This window comes from Gossypium hirsutum, chromosome D05 (assembly GCF_007990345.1).
Source record: "Gossypium hirsutum isolate 1008001.06 chromosome D05, Gossypium_hirsutum_v2.1, whole genome shotgun sequence".
In the NCBI taxonomy this organism is placed as follows: Eukaryota; Viridiplantae; Streptophyta; class Magnoliopsida; order Malvales; family Malvaceae; genus Gossypium; species Gossypium hirsutum.
In genome coordinates, this window is record NC_053441.1 from 7,776,375 (window position 1) to 7,792,745 (window position 16,371).

Here is a 16,371-nt window from a genome sequence, read left to right on the forward strand (position 1 = left end):
TAAGCAACTGGTCCAATTCTTTCTATAATCTCATATGGTCCGATAAATCTTGGACTCAATTTACCCTTTCGACCGAACCGGAGAACTTTCTTCCAAGGAGACACTTTTAAGAATACTTTATCACCCACCTGAAATTCAATCTCCCTTCGTTTAAGATCGGCGTATGACTTTTGACGATCGGAAGCTGCTTTTAAACTATCCCGAATCAGTCTTACTTTTTCTTCTGTTTCCCGAATCAAATCAACCCTGTGTATCTTCTTTTCACTGAGCTCTGTCCAATATAATGGTGTTCTACATTTTCTACCATACAAAGCTTCATACGGAGCCATTTTAATACTGGACTGATAACTGTTATTATAAGCAAATTCAATCAAAGGTAGATACCTTTCCCAATTACCTTGAAACTCTAATGCATAACATCGGAGCATATCTTCCAATACCTGAATTACACGCTCAGATTGGCCATCTGTCTGAGGATGAAATGCAGTACTGAAATACAACTGAGTACCCAAAGCTTCTTGCAATTTGTTCCAGAAACGAGACGTAAACCGGGGATCTCTGTCTGATATAATGGAGACAGGCACTCCATGTAGTCTAACAATCTCAGATATATACAATCCAGCCAATTTATCTAAAGAATAATCCATACATATTGGGATAAAGTGCGCGGACTTTGTCAATCGGTCGACAATTACCCAAATGGCATCTTTCTTCCTCGGAGATAACGGTAACCCAGATACAAAATCCATAGTGATTCTTTCCCATTTCCATTCCGGTATAGTGATTGGCTGAAGCAACCCCGAAGGTACCTGATGTTCAGCCTTAACCTGCTGACATACTAAACATCTTGATACAAACTCAGAGATATCACGTTTCATACTCGGCCACCAATACATCTTTTTCAAGTCATTATACATTTTATTACCTCCCAGATGTACGGACATAATACCACTGTGTGCTTCATGTAAAATCTTCTGTACAAGTTCTGAATTCTTCGGTACACATACTCTGCCTCTGAATAATAAACAACCATCAGTTCCAATCTGAAATTCTGAATCATTACCTGACTCACAATGCACCCGTTTAGCCTGTAATTTCTCATCATTCCTCTGAGCTTCACATATTTGTTGACGAAATGTCGATTTAGCTCTCAATTCAGCTATGATTGAACCATCATTAGACAGTGACAACCGGGTATTCATAGCTCGTAAAGCAAATAGAGATTTTCGGCTCAAAGCATCAGCTACCACGTTAGCCTTACCCGGATGGTAATCAATAACCAAATCATAATCCTTTATCAATTCAAGCCACCTGCGTTGTCTCAAATTCAAATCTTTCTGTGTCATCAAATATTTCAAGCTTTTGTGATCAGTATAAATATGACACTTTTCACCATACAAATAATGTCGCCATATTTTCAATGCAAATACAATAGCAGCTAACTCGAGATCATGTACCGGGTAGTTTCTTTCATGTGGCTTAAGTTGTCTTGAAGCATAGGCTATTACTTTATCTTCTTGCATCAAGACACAACCCAAACCATTTAATGATGCATCACTATAAATAATAAATTCCTTACCCGATTCAGGCTGTACCAACACAGGTGCTTTCGTTAACAACTCCTTCAATCGGTCGAAACTTTGCTGGCATTTTTCTGTCCATTCAAATTTAACATCTTTCTGTAATAAACGGGTCATTGGAGAAGCTATCATAGAAAACCCTTGTACAAATCTCCGATAATAACCAGCTAAACCCAAGAAACTTCTAACTTCAGATACATTCTTCGGTGGACTCCAATTGACAATAGCTGAAATTTTACTCGGATCTACCCTGATGCCTTCTGCGGATACAATATGTCCGAGAAAACCTACCTCTCGAAGCCAAAATTCACATTTACTGAATTTAGCATAAAGTTTCTTTTCACGCAGAATTTGCAACACTATTTTCAAATGTTCTGCATGCTCAGTTTCATCCCGAGAATAAACTAAAATGTCATCAATAAAAACTACTACAAACCTATCTAGATACGGTCTGAATATCCGGTTCATCAAATCCATGAATACTGCAGGTGCATTAGTCAACCCAAACGGCATAACCAGAAACTCATAATGCCCATACCTGGTTCTGAAAGCTGTCTTTGGCACATCTGGCTCTTTTACCCGTAACTGATAATAACCCGATCGGAGATCAATCTTTGAAAATACTGTGGCACCTTTCAATTGATCAAATAAGTCATCAATTCGAGGCAATGGGTACTTATTCTTTATAGTTACCTTATTAAGCTGCCGATAGTCAATACACAATCTCAAAGACCCGTCTTTCTTTTCACAAACAGAACTGGAGCACCCCAAGGTGAATGACTCGGACGAACAAAACCTCTGTCAACAAGTTCCTGTAACTGTACCTTTAACTCTTTTAATTCTGTAGGAGCCATACGATACGGAGCTATGGAAATTGGGGCAGTTCCCGGAATCAGATCTATAGAAAATTCCACTTCTCTTTCTGGTGGCAACCCTGGTAACTCCTCTGGAAATACATCAGAAAATTCACATACAACTGGCACTGCCTGTATCTTTGACTCAGATACCTTAGTATCCAACACATACGCCAAATAAACATCATACCCTTTTCTAACACACCTCTGAGCTGTCATAACTGAAATCATATCGGATAATCCCTTTGTCTGATTAGATTTAACCCAAAGTAATTCTCCATTCTGGCATTTCAACACAACATATTTTTGTCTACAGTTTACTACTGCATCATGCTGAGTTAACCAATCCATGCCCAATATCACATCAAACTCATCAAAAGGCAATAACATCAAGTCAACCGGGAAACAAATACCTTTTACCATCAGTGGACAATTTTTACAAACTTTATCCACTATCACAAACTGGCCCAGGGGGTTCGAGACTTTAACCATAAATTCAGTAGGTTCAACAGACAAATTTTTAACAAATGCTAATTTTGTGCATATATATGAATGTGTAGAGCCAGGATCAATTAATGCAATAACAGTAGTATCATAGAGAGAAAATGTACCCGCAATTACATCAGGAGAGGACGCCTCTTCACGAGCTCGAATAGCATATGATCTTGCAGGTGCTCTAACATATTATCTAACCGCTGAATCTTTGAATGCACCCCTATTACTTGCCCCCACTCCTGGGTTTCTCTGCGGTCTACCTCTGGTAGGAGCATTACCTGATCTCGCACTCGTTATTTCTTCTCTTTTAGTTGTTTCAGGACAATCCCGAATAAAGTGATCGGATGCTCCACATCTGAAACAAACATTTTCACCTGCTCTACACTCTCCGGGGTGGCGTCTCCCACATTGAGGACATTTCGGTCTAGGAGGTCGAGTACTGCCAGTGCTTGCAACTGTAGTGGTTTGAGCTCTAAAACCCTCGAATCTTCTACTTCTGCTTCGGCCAGAATATATATGTGGAAAATGTGATCCGCTAGAGAGCTCCCTAGGCCTCTTAGATGTAGACTGAAATGATTTACTCATTTGCCTCTTCTTTGTATCCTGCGCTCCAGCTTCAGCTTTGCTCTTCTCTTTTTCTTTTAACAAGTCTTCTACTTTACAAGCTCTTTCTACCAGAACAACAAACTCTCTGATTTCCAATACACCCACTGATAGTCGGATGTCATCATTAAGCCCATCTTCAAATCTCTTGCACATGTTGGCTTCGGTGGATACAAATTCCCGAGCATACTTACTAAGTCTGACAAATTCGCGTTCATATTCAGTCACGGACATCTTACCTTGTTTTAGCTCAAGAAACTCCTTCCTTTTCTGCTCTGTAAATCTCTGGCTGATGTACTTCTTTCGAAACTCCTCCTGAAAGAAATCCCAAGTAACCCTCTCACTCGGTACGATAGACACGAGAGTCTTCCACCAATGATAAGCGGAATCTCTGAGAAGTGAGACCACACACTTCATACATTCTTCCGGTGTACAAGATAATTCTTCAAAAACCCTGATGGTATTCTCAAGCCAGAATTTTGCTTTTTCTGCATCGTCATCTTTGGTAGCCCGAAATTCTTCAGCCCCTTGCTTCCTAATCTTATCAACAGGTGGTCTCTCCCTGATAAATATACCTGCAGCTGGGGAAGCTACATGGGGAACCTGTGAATCTTGAGGGGGTGGAGGTCTTACAGCCGGATTCGTACGAACGAACTCGGCAAACCAATCAGTCATGGCTTGGAAGAAGGCTTCTCTAGCTCCTCCTCCCTGTCTATCTGATGCAGGTCTTTCACTAACATTAACATCTGATGGCACCGTCCCTTCTGCGGGAATAGGCGCATTACTCTCTACTTCATCTGTACTAGCTCGTTCAGGATCCATAACTATAAAAGAAAACATTTTAAAGTCGTCAGGAGTCGTCACACTATCAAAATATATAAGTATGGCATGTATAGGTAGACTTATTCTTACTGAGTATTTCCGAGAACCGACTAAACCTGCTCTGATACCAATAAAATGTAACACCCCTTACCCGAGACCGTTTCCGGAGTCGAGCACGAGGCATTACTTAGCTTATCTTACCAATTCGGAGCATAAAAACTAGGTTTGAAAATTTATTTCATTATTCGCAGCAAATCTGTCCAATCGCGCAGCAGTTACTAAATTAATTATAACTTGAGCTACAGAACTCGAAATTTAATTCCGTAAATTTTCCCTGAAACTAGATTCATATATCTACTCACCATAAAATTTTTAGAATTTTTGGTTCAGCAAATTAGTACAGTTTATTAGTTAAAGTCTCCCCTGTTTCACCACCTGACTGCCCTGACCTCTAGTCACTAAAAATAAGTTTTCTCACTGTAGGATTTTCATATGAAGTTCTTACTTGTTTCTACAGAAAATAGACTCATTAAGAAATCTAAGCATGTAAATTTCAACTCATAACCATTTTTGTACAATTTGTAATTATTTTCTAAACTCAGAACAGGGGACTCCAAAAACAGTTCTGACCCTATCTTACTAAAATTCACATATCTTAAAATATAAATTTCCTTTTTCTACACCGTTATTTTTCCATGAAAATAGACTCAACAAGCTTTAATTCCATATATCATTCACCCTCTAATTCATTTTATACTATCTTGGGTGATTTTTCAAATTCACGTCACTGTGCTGCCTGAATTCTGTTTCTTTGCAAAATTTTATCCTTTCATGATTTCCATGCATAATTTATCACCTAATCTTTCATAACAACAAACACCTTCATCCTTAATCATTTTAATAACCATACATCATCAAATACTTACACATCACTCATTAGCAAAATCATCATTACAAACATACAAAATAACTAAATCCTTATACATGCCATAACTCAAACGTGTTTCGATATAAAATACCGAGCAGTTGTAGTTGATAGTGTGGACGATCTCCGACTTCTTTAGGATCCTTGAAGTAGCTTTGCAATACTATAAGAGAAAGAGAAATAAAAGAAGTAAGCATAAAGCTTAGTAAGTTTACTAGCAAATAAATAACAATATTTAACTTAAATAATTAAACTCAATGTCTATATCTCTAGTTTACTCTTTAGTTAATCTCATACTAGTTCTCTTACTTGTTTACTTAGAATACTTGTGTGCATAACTTACTCAATCCTTGCTGCATCGTTGAACATCAATTGATAGTATAATAAGTTCTTAAGTCTTACAACTTACCTGAGCTTGCCATTTATGCTTTAAACTGAACTTTCATGAACATGATTCGTTTACAAGCCCGTTGAGCTACATTGGAATAATAAGGATACTCGGGTCTCTTCTGATAATAACATGCCAAAGCCATGTCCCAGACATGGTCTTACATGGGATGTTCTCGTGATGGTGCCCATGCCATGTCCCAGACATGGTCTTATAGGGGACCTCTCATCTCGGTGCCAACGCCATGTCCCAGACATGGTCTTACATGGGACCTCTCGTCTCGGTGCCCATGCCATGTCCCAGGCATGGTCTTACAGGGGACCTCTCATGATCTTAAGGATGCCAATGCCATGTCCCAGACATGGTCTTACATGGGATCTCTTTACCCAAATGACATGACATTCGTATCCAGTACCATCCTTATGTATCAACGGGACTTTTAAATTTTAATTCTCTATCATTTCATGCTTGGATCATCATCAAATAAATTCATAAAATAAATTCATAATTGCTGGAAATTAACAGCATTAATAATAAATATTGAAATATTACATTTATTTACCGTAAACTTACCTCGGTACCAATTATAGCCAAATTCACCAACTTAGTCTTCAACTTTATTCTTCCCTTTGTCTAACCTCGAGTTTCGTACTTCTTGATCTAAAATAGTAAATTTAACTTATTTAATAATCACATTCATCAAAACAGCCCTCGACTCTAACTTTTTCAAAATTACAATTTTGCCCCTAAACTTTTACATAATTACATTTTTGCCCCAAGGCTCGGAAATTAAACTTCATCTCTTATTCTTATGTTTTATAACATTCTGAACATTTTTCCCTTCTATGGCAACATCAAATTCCCACTCTAACATGTACTTATGAACATTAGGTATTTTTATCGATTATGTCGTTTTACTCGTTTTCACTTAAAATCGCTTAGCAAAAGTTGTTTAACATAATTTCTAGCTTCATATTCTTTCATAAAACATCAAAATAAACACTTTTCACCTATGGGTATTTTTCCAAATATAAACCCTAGGTTAAATTATTGCTAGAATAAGCTAAATTAAGCTACCGGGATCTCAAAAACGTAAAGAACATTAAAAACGGGGCTTGGGATCACTTACTATGGAGCTTGGAAGCTTGAAAACCCTAACTATGGCTTCCCCCCTTGCTGATTTCGTTCATATGAAGAAGATGATGATTTTTGCCATCTTTTTCCCTTTTAATTCATTTTAATTACTAGATTATCAAATTGCCCCTAACTTAAAAATTTTCTATTTCACTTATCTCATGTCCATTTTTGTCTACCAAGTTACCAATGGTTTAATTACCATATAAGGACCTCCAATTTAAAGTTTCATAACAATTGGACACCTCTAACATGTAGAACTCAACTTTTGCACTTTTTACAATTTAGTCCTTTTGACTAAATTGAGTGCCCAAACGTCGAAATTTTCGAACGAAATTTTCAAAAAATCATTTTGTGAAATTGTAGACCATAAAAATATAAGAAAAATAAAATTTTCTCATCGGATTTGTGGTTCCGAAACCACTGTTCCGATAACCTCAAATTTGGGCCATTACAATTGGAGCATGTTGATAGAAATTTTCTTAAGGCCAAAAGAATATTGGTCTGTCGTTGAGGATGGAATCCAAGAGCTAGAAGCTGGAACCAGTTTGACAGATGCACAAAAGATGGAGATTGATACACAAAAGCTGAAAGATTTGAAGGCCAAAAATTATTTGTTCCAAGCAATTGATCGTTCAATTCTTGAAACGATTTTTTGCAAGGATACGGCAAAACATATTTGGGACTCAATGAAAAAGAAGTATCAAGGCAATGCAAGGGCAAAGCATGCACTGCTTCAAACATTGCGAGGGGAATTTAAGAATTTGCGCATGAAGCCAGAATAGACTATTTCAGATTATTTCTCCAAATCAATGACAATCGTCAATAGGATGCGTACTCATGGAGAAAAGCTTGAAGATGTTGCTGTCATTGAAAAAGTTTTACGATCCTTGTTGCCGAAATATAATTTTATTGTCTGTTAAATTGAGGAATCAAAACACCTCGAAGCTTTTTCCATTGATGAGTTAAAGAACTCATTAATGATTCATAAGTCAAAATTCGTTTTACAGGAGAGTGGGGAGCAAGTGCTGCTGGCACTGCCGACTCACAAAGATTCTGGGCATGGTAACAACAAATGGAGGGGAAGAAGCGCCGATGAGAGGAGAAATGTTTGGGATCATCGCATACCTGATGGGAAACCAAAAGCTATAGACAAATCCCAGATTGAATGTTTTCGATGCCACATGTATGGTCATTACCGTAGTGAATGATATACCAACCTAAATAAAGACAGTGGCAGAGGTCGAGGTCGAGGCCATTGGAGAGGGAATGGTAGAGACCGCGGTAGAGAAAAGGTAAATTTTGCAGTAGCAACTGATGAAGAGGAAGAGGAAGAAGTTACTCTATTAATGGTGTGTGATTCGAATGAGGAGACTCGAAAATATTTATGGTATCTTGATACAAGTTGTAGCAATCATATGTGTGAAGATCGATCAACGTTCTCTAAGCTCGATGAGACGTTTCGAACAACAGTAAAGTTTGGTGACAACTCTCTCATTTTTGTCCAATGACGAAGAAAGATAAAGATCCAAACAAAGTTCTCATCTGTCCAAAGTATTTTTGATGTTTTCTATATTCCGAATCTAAAGACAAATTTACTTAATGTGGGTCAACTCCAAGAAAAGGGCTATGTAACAGTTGGATTTGTTTGTATGTATTCTGCAAACCACTCATTCATGATTTGGAAGAATGCTTCTTTTGCCTCTCCTCCTCGGCCCTCAGATACGGACCTTCTACTACTGGATGCTTCTCTTCGAACTGAAGTTTGAGCTTGGCTCTCAACTTCCTCGGATTCATCTCGGTTTGATGACATTACTATATGAAAAAATATATTTGAAATGGTCAGGAGATATCACGCTATCACAAGTTATATAATGGCATGTATAGCTAGACTGGTACATGCTACGTTAGTCCGAGAATCTGCTAAACTGTGGCTTTGATACCAATAAATGTAACACCATTAACCCGTATCTGTCGCCGGAACAGGGTTTAGGAGCATTACTAGAGTTTACCAACCAGGCTCAAATATTTCATATTACTTCACATTCATATCAAAAATTAGTCATAAATTTATCATATTGTCCCTTATATGAGCCCTCGAGGCCCGAAACATACATTAGTAACAAGTCGAGACTAAATTGGAAACTCAGATAATTTTTCCCTTATTATTGAACCTTGAGTTAAAGAAAGACCATCATATGGCCCAACCTTAGACCCATGGATGTGATGGGATTTCTTTAACTCAAGGTTCAATAATAAGAGAAAAATTCGCTGAGTTTCTGATTTAGTCCCGACTTGTTTCTAATGTATGTTTAGGGTCTCGAGCGCTCATATAATGGACGATAAGATAAATTTATGACTAATTTCTTATATGAATATGAAGTAATATGAAATATCTGAGTCTGATCGGTAAACTCTAGTAACACTCTTAAACCCTATTCTAGCGACGGATACGGGTTAAGGGTGTTACATTTATTGGTATCAAAGCTACGGTTTAGCCGATTCTCAGACTAACGTAGCATGTAACAGTCTAGCTATACAAGCCATTATATAACCTGTGATAGTGTGATATCTCCTAACCATTTCAAATATGTTTTTCATATAGTAATGTCATCCAACTGAGCTGAATTCGAGGAAGCTGAGAGCCAAGCTCAAGCTTCAGTTTGAAGAGAAGCATCCAGTAGTAGAAGGCCCGTATATGAGGGCCGAAGAGGAGAGGCAAAAGAAGTCTTCTTCTAAATTATGAATGAGTGGTTTACAGAATACATACAAACAAATCCAGCTGTTACAACTAACTACTCTTTCAATTCCGTTGGTGCCATTTTATAAGGTGCTATTGATATTGGTGTTGTTCCAGGAACAAGATCTATAGAAAATTCCACTTCTCTATCCGGTGGTAATCCAGGTAATTCTTTCGGAAACATATTAGGATATTCACATACCACTGGCACTAATTTAATCTTCGATTCAAATACTTTAGTGTCTAACACATAAGCAAGGTAAGCATTACACCATTTCCTGATATATTTCAGTGCTGACATGACTGATATTACATTAGTCAAACCATTCAATTTATCAAATTCAATACAGAGTAATTCATCGTCCTGACATTTCAATACAATATACTTCTGTTTACAATTTACCACGGCATCATGCTGAGTCAACCAATCCATACCCAGAATTATATTAAATTCATCAAATGACAATAACTTAAATCAGCCGAAAAATAATAACCTCGTATCATTAATAGACAATTATTACAGATTTTATCCACCATTACATACTGGCTCAGGGGGTTTGAGATTTTAACCACAGATTCAGTGGACTCAACAGATAAATTTTTATTATTCACTAAATTCGTGCAGATATATGAATGAGTAAAACCATGATCAATTAAAGCAATTATATCAGTATCAATAAGAGAAAAAGTACTAGTAATCACATCAGGTGCAGAGGCATCCTCACGTGCACGAATAACATATGTTCTTTTTTCATCAATCATGTAATGCCAATAAAATGATATCATTTACCCTAAATTGGGATATGAATTGCACCGTTGCGGAATAATACTACATTATGCAAAAGACGTATACCCAACGTACTAATTTTCGGTTCCTTATTTATTTGAAATCAAGCTTTCATTTACATCAAAGCATATGAGTCATGCATACAGAATCCATCATCCACTCAGGATTAAGATATGCCATTATAAAATAGAAATTACTAATTCAAAAGTATTTTAAAAACCACATTTGGCTCGTAAATATTAAATAATAAAAATTTACGAACTTATTTATCAGATTTGGTGGCTCGAACCACTATTTCTAACATCACTAAAAATCGAGCTGTTACAGGCTATGAGGTGATTATCAAGGATGGAGTGTGTAAGATCTAATACGTCAATCTTAGGTTAATTGCTAATGTCACCATGACGGCCAATAAGCTTTTTCCATTGCATATTCAACATATTAAACATGACCATTCTTGTTTTTCAACACAAGAAACAAGTTTGGCGTGGCTTTGGCATTACAGGTTCGGGCACTTGAACTTTGGAGGACTGCAAACACTACAACAAAAAAAGATGGTTGTTGGTCTCTCTACATTCGATATTCCTTTAAGAGTGTGTGAAGATTGTGTTGTGGAAAAATGCCTCGAGATAGTTTTCCAAAAGAAAAAGCCTGAAAAGCTTAAAAACAGCTTGAACTGGTTCACTCTGACATCTGCGAACTACTGAATCCAACTTTAAATGGAGGTAAGCGTTATTTTATAACATTCACAGATAATTTCAGTCGGAGGAGTTGGGTTTACTTTTTACATGAAAAATCTGAAGCCTTTGTAGCTTTTAAGAGCTTTAAAGCGCTGGTTGAAAAGAAAGTTGGAATGTTAATTAAAGCTATTTGCAGTGATCGTGGAGGATAATATCTTTCTCAAGAATTTGTAAGCTTTTGTGGCTCTAATGGATCCATAGACAACTCACTGCAGCTTATACTCATCAACAAAATAAAGTAAGTGAAAAGAAGAATCGAACAATCTTAAATATTGTTCGAAATTTCTTACGAATGAGTAATGTTCCAAAATTCTTTTGACCAGAGGCGGTGAGTTAGAGTGTTCATGTTTTAAACAAAAGCCCTACACATGCTATTCAAAATATGACACCGGAATAATCTTGGTCAGGTTGACAACCGGATGTGCGTCATTTCAGGGTGTTCAAATGTGTTACTTATTCTCATGTGCTGGATCAGAAGAGGGCAAAGCTTGATGACAAGGCTGAGAAATGTGTTTTTCTTGGCATTAGCAATACATCTAAAGCCTAAAAATTATATAACCCCACCACCAAAAAATTATTATAAGTCGTGATGTAGTTTTTGATGAGCAGGTGTTCTGGTCGTGGGAAGAAAATAATGACAACCAGCAGTTGAGGCAAATTCCAGCTGATTTTAGTGAGGAGATCACAGAACCAGCAATGGAACAACCTACAGTTGAAGCAGATCAACAGAACCGACGTGGTAAAAGAAACAGAAGAAAGTCGATGTGGATGAAAGATTATGTGGTCGGTAAGAATCAATCTGAAGATGATGAAGATCCTCAGACACTTTTTGCTTTATTTGCAGATTGTGATACTGTGAATTTTGATGATGCTTGTAAAAAGTTGAAATGGCAAGAAGCTTTGAATGACGGGATTGTCGTAATTGAAAAGAATGACACTTGGGAGTTAACTGATCTTCCAAGAGGACAAAAGTCAATTGAAGTTAAATGGGTTTACAATACCAAATTCAAAAAAATGGTGAGATTGACAAGTATAAAGCTCGTTTAGTAGCTGAAGGCTACAAGCAGAAATTCGGTGTTGATTACAAAAAAGTATATGCTCCTGTGGCTCGGCTTGACACAATCAAATCGATGGTAGCAGTAGCAGCACAAAACTGGTGGTTGGTTCTACAACTTGATGTAAAGTCAGCTTTCTTACATGAGGAGTTGGAAGAGCAGGTATTTATCGATCAACCTCCTAGTTATGTGAAATATGGTAGTGAACAGAAGGTATATAGATTAAAAAAGACACTATACAGGCTGAAACAAGCTCCGAGAGCCTGGTATAGTCGAATAGATGCTTATTTCATTTCAGTAGGTTTTAAGAAATGTCCATATGGGCATACTCTTTACTGCAAAGTTGAGAATGAGAATATTGTTATTACGTGCTTGTACGTGGATGATCTAATTTATACTGGGAATGATTCAATGATGCTTGATAAATTTAAGTAATCAATGATGAAAGAATTTGATATGTCTGACCTTGTGTTAATGCATTATTTTCTTTGTATTGGAGTATATCAATCAGATTGTGGAATTTTTATTTCACAAAAGAAGTATGTCGGGGAAATTTTAGACATATTTGGGATGAAGAATTGCAATTCTGTAGCCACTCCCACTGAGCTAGGGCTGAAATTGGAGAAAAATCCTTCTGGTAAGAAGATTGACAGCAATTTATACAAACAACTCATAGGAAGTTTGATGTACTTGACAGCCACATGGCCTGATATTATGCATTCCATTAGTCTTATTAGCAGGTTCATGGAACACCCAAAGGAGATGCATTTTCTTGCTGCTAAAAGAATTCTTCGTTATTTACAAGGGACATCGGATTGTGGGATCTTATTCAAGAAATGAGTAAAGTCTAATCTCATTGGATTCACTAATAGTGATTTTTTAGGAGATGCAAATTATCGGAAAAACACTTTGGGGTATGTATGTGTTCATGCTAGGATCAAGGGCTATTTCTTAGTCATTTAAAAAACAATTGATTGTTACTCTGTCAACCACTAAAGTAGAGTATGTTGCAGCCACTACATGTGCTACTCAAGCAATTTGGCTAAGAAACATTCTTGCGAATGTTTTTTTTTTCCACAGAAGGAACCTACTCCAATTTATTGTGACAACAGTTTAGGTATAAAATTGTCAAAGGATCCTATTTTGCACAGAAGAACGAAACACATAGATGTAAAATTTCATTTCTTGAGAGATCTCACGAAGAAGCGAATTATCGAAGTTGTTTATTGTAGAAGTGATGATCAAGCTGCTGATTTTTTCACCAAACCTCTCAAGATTGAAAGGTTCATGAAGTTGAGAAAGCTGTTGGGAGTTTGCACGTTGAGGGAGGGATCGCATGATGAAATTGCTTAAGCTGGAAATCTGCTTTCAATTTAAGGAAGGGATTGATGGAAAATTAATCACACCACATTTCTATTTTTTTTATTAAGTGTTATGGTCAATTTGTTAACTCCTATTTTTTAGCAAGTCTGTTAGTCAAATAAGTTTGTTTAATAAGTTTGTTTAATCTTGATGGGATTATTCTGTTTTCATTAGTCTGTTAGTGGAGAATCTTACTTCCACGATTTAATTTCTCTGTAAGCCTATACAAAGGCATAATTGTTGAAGTTAATAACAGTGAATTGATTTTGGTTATCTTCCTCTCTTGTGTTAAGTATTTCTTTAAAGTTTGTCATCAAACCAATCAGATGGTGGCACTTGGTTTACACATAAAAATTATTAAAAATAAAAAAATATCAATATAAGAAAATTTATAGAAATTTAAATATTAAAAAAATGAAAATTTATATAAACCTATAAAAATATGAAAAGATTATAAAAAAGTATTAAAAATATAAAATTCTAATATATTATAAAATAATTTATATAATTTATAAAACATATTCAGAATATTTAAAATTTTATAAAAGCATATTAAAATTCTTTAAAAACCATAAAATACTAAAATTGATATAAACTTATAAAATAATCATAAAAACTTGAATTAAACCGGATTAGTTGGTTGGACCGATTAGACCGAAATCGACAAGGATATTGGTTCAGAGAAAGTCATTAGATCGGTTGACCTGAGAAACAGATGAATAGATCTTTTTATTTTTAATGTTTTATTTAATTGAACTAGACAGATCAATTGAACTGACAAATTTGTAACGTTATAATATTTTTAATATTTAATAAGTTTTAATATATAATATATAATATTTTAATTTTTTTAATTTTTATGTTTTTTTAAAATAATTTTTTTGATTTTTGTAGGGAAATATTAGATTAAGCCAGAAAGTACACGTGTCACTATCTAATTATTTCATCAATTTGTTTTAACGGCCAACATGGTCAATGACAAAAACCGTGGAGGGGCTTAATTGATTATTTTAATTGGATGCGAATTTAATATGGGGCTTAATTGAATTTTTTTTTACATTTTCTTAAGGTTTTTTTTCACATATAATCCTAAATTTTATATTTTTATTATAAGGTGAATATTAGATTAAAAATTTTGACAAATATTAACAGTATTGATGGAGATTGAAATTAGTTATTTTTTAAACATAACCAAATCAAACTTAAATTTAAAATTTAATTTATGAATCTGTTGTTTTGTAGGCCCAATTGAGATTCAAGTTACAAGGTAAGGCCCAAAACTTCAGTGTCGTCATGCGCAGGGCTCAATACCATAGTCCACCCCATTTGTGTCATAACCTGTTCTGGTTTGATTGAGACTTGACAATAAAATTATTAGAAAATAACACAAGGGGAAATGTTCACGATACATATATGTGGCATATATCATGAGAGATGTCTTGATGATTTATTTTTGGATTTTCCCTGATGACGAATTACTTTCATTTTAATTTTAGAAGTCCATATAAGTTTGCATGCCATGATTAATTAGATAGTTCAGTTAAGTTATAGGATAGGTGGACTAGAAAAATAATGATGATGATTCTTTTATAAATGTGGTAAATGCATGCAAATGAAGTTTGAGAACCCATTGAAAGCACATCCTACACGAACCAGTCTCCAAACGCCACAGTGCAAACATCTAGAAGTCAAACCGGGACACTCAGAACGTACCTAATATTTTTAAATTGACAACAAGTACAATTTGCTGACACCTGCTCATCTACGAAGCTCCTCTCCATACAGGGGATCTAAGCAAGCTAGTTGGTTCATACAGAATGCTGGCAACCAAATCTCGGTTTTTGCAATTTTGCTCTGTATGGCCATTTGAGGAATACAAAGGATAGAGTTTTCACCTTTCTTTTTTGCTCTATATTTGTGTTTAATAATAGGAAAGATAAAGATGGGAGCTCTTTAGACTTCAAATGATTTAAAATAATATTCTTGCAGGATATCAAGACTGAACTATGGCCAGCTAGTCAAAAATCATGAAAATGCAGCACCACTGCTCATTGTCAAACAAACGGATCAAACTTATTTGAATTCCAAAATGGTTAAGAATATACCTTTTTCCTCGTGTTCATAAAGTGCAAAACAAAAAAGAGGCACCTAAATTGATGAGTGTACATTAGTTGACTTGTAAAATGTAGTTTTCCTTTGTTGTTTTTAATGCCTTCATAGCACTTACAAAAGCAATATCCTAGACGCAGAGCACTAAAAATACACATCTAATCATTCCAGAAACCACAACGTAACATTCAGTTATATTTGTATGCAGTCTAATCTCATGTCTCATTATAAACGCTTTTATGGATCCTTACTGCTATATGACGGACACTGATAAAAGCTGGTAAGTGGTAAGAATTAGCAGTAATACAAAGCAAACAACCTGATGTGAACCATCCTGCCTTAGATTAACCTTTACCTCACAAGACACTCATCACACACACACACACACACACACACACACACACACACATTAAAACACCTGTATCAATATCCCAGTAGCGTTCATTGCTCAAATTTGTAGTAAGTTAGGAAAGTGGATCTTGTCTGACAAAACTTCAGTGCTTCACAAATTAAAACACCTTTCAGTAATTTTAAACTTGGAATTTCATAATTTAAAGTAACTCGTGTTCCTGAGATCTTAAAATTGTAAAGCTTAGCTCCTCTAGTACTACAAATAAACCAACAGTATGTTCGGATTTCCTCAATGATCATTCTCTACTCAACGAATATGTCCAATAAAAAATGAGCAAGACTCCAAGTTCCTACATCTGCAGGATCCAGCCATATCCCAAATACTTGTTAGGGATATGCTTATTCGAAGATGGCTTCTTTCTTAAA

The 16,371-nt window shown here is 35.8% G+C and overlaps 1 protein-coding gene across 1 annotated transcript; it reads right to left on the reverse strand.

Annotated features, from left to right (window-relative positions):
* Nucleotides 1–3,222: 3,222 nt before the first annotated feature.
* On the reverse strand, nucleotides 3,223–5,420 carry LOC121216737 (uncharacterized). The gene is made up of 3 exons (XM_041092133.1): nucleotides 5,374–5,420; nucleotides 3,877–4,356; nucleotides 3,223–3,425 (listed from the first exon to the last, which is right to left on the reverse strand). The coding sequence occupies exons 2-3, from the start codon at nucleotides 4,352–4,354 to the stop codon at nucleotides 3,223–3,225; spliced, it is 681 nt and encodes a 226-aa protein (XP_040948067.1). The 5' UTR covers nucleotides 4,355–4,356; nucleotides 5,374–5,420.
* Between the last annotated feature and the right edge of the window lie 10,951 nt (nucleotides 5,421–16,371).

What these genes read in the sequence shown, in the direction of transcription:
- LOC121216737 (XM_041092133.1), bottom strand. Translation starts at nt 4,354, where the DNA reads ATGGATCCTGAACGAGCTAGTACAGATGAAGTAGAGAGTAATGCGCCT. An exon ending in TCTCGTGTCTATCGTACCGA is followed by an intron (nt 3,426 to 3,876) that starts GTGAGAGGGTTA and finishes TGGCCGAAGCAG; the next exon opens with AAGTAGAAGATTCGAGGGTT.